This window comes from Aplysia californica, unplaced genomic scaffold (genome assembly GCF_000002075.1).
Source record: "Aplysia californica isolate F4 #8 unplaced genomic scaffold, AplCal3.0 scaffold00557, whole genome shotgun sequence".
Lineage (NCBI taxonomy): Eukaryota > Metazoa > Mollusca > Gastropoda > Aplysiida > Aplysiidae > Aplysia > Aplysia californica.
In genome coordinates, this window is record NW_004797827.1 from 24,263 (window position 1) to 29,392 (window position 5,130).

Below are 5,130 nucleotides of genomic sequence, written 5' to 3' on the forward strand. Positions count from 1 at the left end.
GGTTAATTTTATACGTTTGTTGGAAGGGAAATCTTACAACAACAATCAACCAACAGTTGATCAGAGATACAGTTATGAGTCAGCAAATTATGTTCAAAATTGATACCCTCAAGATTTTCAGTTAGTGACTATGCCCGTTTTTTTCAGTGGAGTTCTCACGTCTTCGCCCTGACTATGAATGAAGGAACTGTAATAAAATGATGACACTAGGAGAATGTGGTTCCATCTTTCTGGTGTTCTGCTTGTGAAATTTACGGAAAATGAGATGAGTGGTGTGAATTCGAGAGTACTTTTAGTGAGCATGGTTCATGAATAGGCCAACTGAATGATCACGTCATTAATAACGGAAAAAATGTCAGCAATGTAATCTATTAAACATTGCTCTGCTGTCATTTGTCTTTCTTTTTGTGCGGATAATCACTGACAAAAATAAGAAAGGTTAAGCGTTTGTTTACCTTGGTGAATGTCCTTTTTATGAAACTGTTCCATATTGAACAAGGAAGTCCATAAAACAGGATAGGAATTGTCAGAAACACCAAGACGCAAATAGCCCATATCAGGAAATACAAAAGATTTACAAGGAAAAGAAACCAAGTTGATTAACAAGCGAGTAAACATATTATGCAAATATATATGGAAAAACTTATTATTGTCCCAAACAACTGGAAACGTCATTATTTAGTTCACAAACGTCACCAGCATTAACTGCAGCGTCGAGAATTATACAATTCTCATATTATAGCAGGCCACATACAAAATGAAATCTGAATAATAAAATAGTAAAGCTTTACGTAATGATATATTATAGTAAAGCTTTGAGCAATTGCCATTGCGCATTCAAATTATGGAAGGTGGACAACAAATGAGTCCTTTGACGTTGCCGGTTCGCACCCCCCCCCCTCCCCGTCTCCCCTCCCCCCACACACAAAGCAACAACAAAACAACAACAAACAAACAAACAACCCCCCCTAAAAAATTAAAACAACCAAAAAAAAAACAACCACAAAAAAACAACAACAAAACAAAAACAACGAAAAACTCAAAATACCAAAACCCCTTGCAAGTTCTTTTCAAAGTACATGTATACTATTGATAAGTACATGCCTGCTTTATATATTGCTACATGTACATGTCTGCTATAGATATTGCTACATGTACATGTCTGCTATAGATATTGCTACTTGTACATGTCTGCTATAGATATTGTGACTTGTACATGTCTCTCTGCTATAGATGTTGCGACTTGTACATGTCTGCTATAGATATTGCGACTTGTACATGTCTCTCTGCTATAGATATTGCGACTTGTACATGTCTCTCTGCTATAGATATTGCTACTTGTACCTGTCTGCTATAGATATTGCTACTTGTACATGTCTCTCTGCTATAGATATTGCTACTTGTACACACTATAGGAGAAGAAGTAGGCTCGTAACCTGTTGAATATTCTCGACGGGAGGTAAGGACGTAACCTGGCCAGCCACTGGGGAGAAAGACAAACAATGAGGTTTGTAACAACAGTCAGTCTGCTAAAAGTAAAGTGTAACCCTCACCTCCTCTATCTCTTCAGACACACAAACACACACCAGATATGCACTGGCACAATCAGTGGAAAGACCCTCGGCGACATTTTGGAGAGAGCAACGGAGCATCAATGGACATGTCCTGAGTGCAGGGATGTTGCTTCCTGAAACAATGAACAATGAACACCCCCCCCCCCCCCCACACACACACACATACACACACACACACACACACACATACACACCCAAACACACACACCCAAACACACAGACACACACACATATAAATACACACACACACACACACACACACACACACACACACACACACACACACACACACACACACACACACGGCTTCTAATATCATTACGTATTCATCTACATCTTTTAAAACCCGCCCCACGCTCTTACAAACGTTTTCTACACAAAGAGCGTGAGAAACTGAGCTATTTCATAAAATAAAACATATGTTTAATTTCTAAATTATTGTCTCATCTCGGCCAACAGTGAGTCAGTCAGTGGAACTTCTGTTTTTTTTCTATTTTCAACTTAAGAAAAAGAAAAACGGACAACAAACCACAACCCCCCACCCCTTCAAAAAAAAAAAAAAAAAGAAAAAAGAAAGAAAAACTCCACCCCCAAAAAACCCTAAACAAAACAAAAACAACAAACGACAAAAGAGAAAATAAACCCCTCAAACCCAGCGATGTTCACAGAGTCACAGAGCTTGCCCTAAACACCGACATTGCCAAATTAAAATGCGCCACTAGATTATTTCAGAATACCGGTACGGTAATTGCCTGGCTAGCCATCTGTTGCCATGACTATTTCTATTCTGCGTCAATGACATGTGCACACAACCATGATTTCGATCTTCTGAAAGATCTCTTTCTTTTTTAACCGTATCCGTACGTCGTGTTTTACTATCGTGTCCATACGACCTGGGGAACTCTGTGCCACCACTTTCCAAAAAGGAAATTTACTCGTTAATCCGATCCGTACGCTTTGCATAGCAGTCTGTCAAAATGATTTTTTGAGAGATACTGAAAGTTTCAAAGAGATCTTCGCACTAGAAGTATTCTAAAATATGAAGAATACAACCCCGAGGGTACAAAATGACCCCAGGGCGTACGGATAGGGTTAATGTTGTGTTGTTCTTTGTTATTTTATTCTCTTTAGAGCGGGTTCGTGTAGGAAGATTTTATGTTCAGTGAAAACTTAGAATGAAAGCGAGGCTGCTTGTGTTGTTTTCTGAGAACGACTGGATGTAAAACATAATTATTGATCATGTCAAAAAGTTATTTTCATAACATATGTTCTTTTTCCCGATTTCAAAGGAAGGAATGGCGTTGGTAGCCTAGTGGTAAGGCTATCGGACTCGTAATCGTGCGATTGCGGGTTCAGGGGTTTAAGCGTCAACTCGGTCCCACGTTGTGTCATTGGCTAAGGCACTTTACACAAGTTTCCCTCGGATCATGACTCGGTCCTTTCGGATATGGACATTAAACTCGGAGGTCCCACCTCTTAAACAGCTTAATAGTGTTGATAAGGGCGTTAAACCCATGCCGTTTCATCGGGGTTTTTTTTTCCAAAGGAAGGATAGTAAATTAACATCCCCCCCCCAAAAAAAAAAAAAAAAAAAAAAAAAAAATCTCTTTCCCCAAGTATCGACAGCTGGTTAAGTCGGCCGTGGTTTCGTTCTGTGATGTTGCAGCCAATTAAATTAGCCTTAACCATAATTTGAGTCGCTATTTCGGTTCGTTTATCCCATGTCTTTATATTTTAGGCAAAGCTTTCAACTTTTTCAAAAATGAGCTTTACTTCCTATTTACATTCTACTTTCTGAAAAGGTATTGGTTTATGGCCTAATCCTAAACAAATCATATGTGAGACAGGGTGGTGGAATCAGGCTCTCGTCAAAATAATCAAAGGGAAGAAACGTGCCTTTTTTCGCAGGTTTGTGAATTTTTATCAAATTTGTGTTTTTTGGCTCAACATCTTTCATACCCATTAAGGAACTCTTTTCTGTGTGGAATTTTTCTGAAAAACGTTGATTAAAGGCACAAAAAATGTAAATTTTCAGTTACCACGGACTCTTAAGCTAAGGAAATAACTAATCTTTGGCGGCCATTTTCTCACTAATTTTACCTCTGAAAACAGGTGACCCCCCACCTCCTTCTTTCATAAATATCTGAACTTGTATTCAAGATAAATGGATATTGTTTTCATCCAAATAAAGACAAGTGAACAAGCTTTAAGAAGATACCAATATCTCTACAAGCCCAAAAATTGACGAGAGCCTGATTCCACCACGCAGCCTCACATATGAGAAAAACATATCGCTTAAAAGACACCCCCCTCCCACTCCCTCAGTCATGTCGCAACCTCAGCACTATAAAGTTATATTTGACATTTTTGGCCGTTTTCAGTTACTAAGACCATCATACCAGAAAGCAAATGCTCTATCTGCACTATCAAAAGCGTACAAATATTCGTAGTCGTTATCAAGATATTCAAATAACTTTTTTCGAAAAAGCTTGACGTATTATTATTGAGAAACTGAAAACTTTGACGCCAAATTTCTCAAAGCAAGGTACTGAGCAGTCAGATAGACCTTTGCAATGTTATGGTAGCGATTTGTCAATGTGCTGACTGCAGTAAGTCGGACCACCCACCACCTGTCTTTCCCGCGAGTGTCACGTGGTACGAGGTTTGTTGGGGACCAGGTGTGTTATCCCATCGACTCACCTGCTCAATTTTCTGCCCACACCTCCTCATTAATTAATATGCAGATTTGACTAGCGGAATAGGCGTCGACGTAATTTGAAATTGAAATACTTATAATTTGGTATTAATTTGAATAGGCGTTTGATGATCAGTAAATCAGTAAATAACGTTGTAACGTTTGAGATTAGATTCTGACAAAACTGCCAAACCCTCCCGTGGACGAAATGTTAGAGATTTAGTTTTACGAGATGCAAAAGAAAACTTTCATCGATCAACAACACGTGTCGCATATGCTCATGATAGACGATTGGGGATTTGCATATTAAAGGTGATATCGATAAGAATAATAAAACAGAAATAAAGAAACCTGCCCCCACAAAAAATAAAAATAAAATAAAAATGTCACACTACCACTAGATGATTTTCCCGCCAAACTGCCAGAATTCTGACCTTCTGCAGGGGATCTGCCAAACTGGCAACATTGAATAGTAGTGCCTTCATTGACTGCATTACAACCAAAGAGTCTACGTAACAAGAGGGTCCACTTCTCTCTTTGAGCCAATTAAAAAAGTGTCCTCAAAATTCGGTGGCGCCCTCTTGCAAATGCGCACCCTTTGTGAACAGAGTTACCCTACTTGTGTTAAAAAAATCAAAGTGAAACTAACAAGTTTTTTAATAAATAAGAATTCAAATTTGAGAAGAACGCTTTTTTAAAATGGTTACGCTGACAAAAAAACCTCTTCTGGAGGAAGGGGCGGCTGTTTTCTTCATTTAATTCGACTTTAGAATGAGAGGCGAGGTGTCAATAAAATTTTAAAAACCCTAAAACTCCGCACTGAACAAACCCGAACAGCTGATGAACAGCAGTCGATCTGCG

The 5,130-nt window shown here is 38.8% G+C and overlaps 1 protein-coding gene across 1 annotated transcript in view; it reads right to left on the minus strand.

Moving 5' to 3' along the window:
- Positions 1–1,046: 1,046 nt before the first annotated feature.
- LOC106012904 (D-beta-hydroxybutyrate dehydrogenase, mitochondrial) overlaps positions 1,047–5,130 on the minus strand; it is a gene marked incomplete in the record, with an annotated part of 11,093 nt that continues 7,009 nt past the window's right edge. Inside the window, 1 exon segment of the mRNA XM_035972011.1 lies at positions 1,047–1,483. Within this exon segment, the coding sequence (XP_035827904.1) occupies positions 1,397–1,483 (87 nt within the window).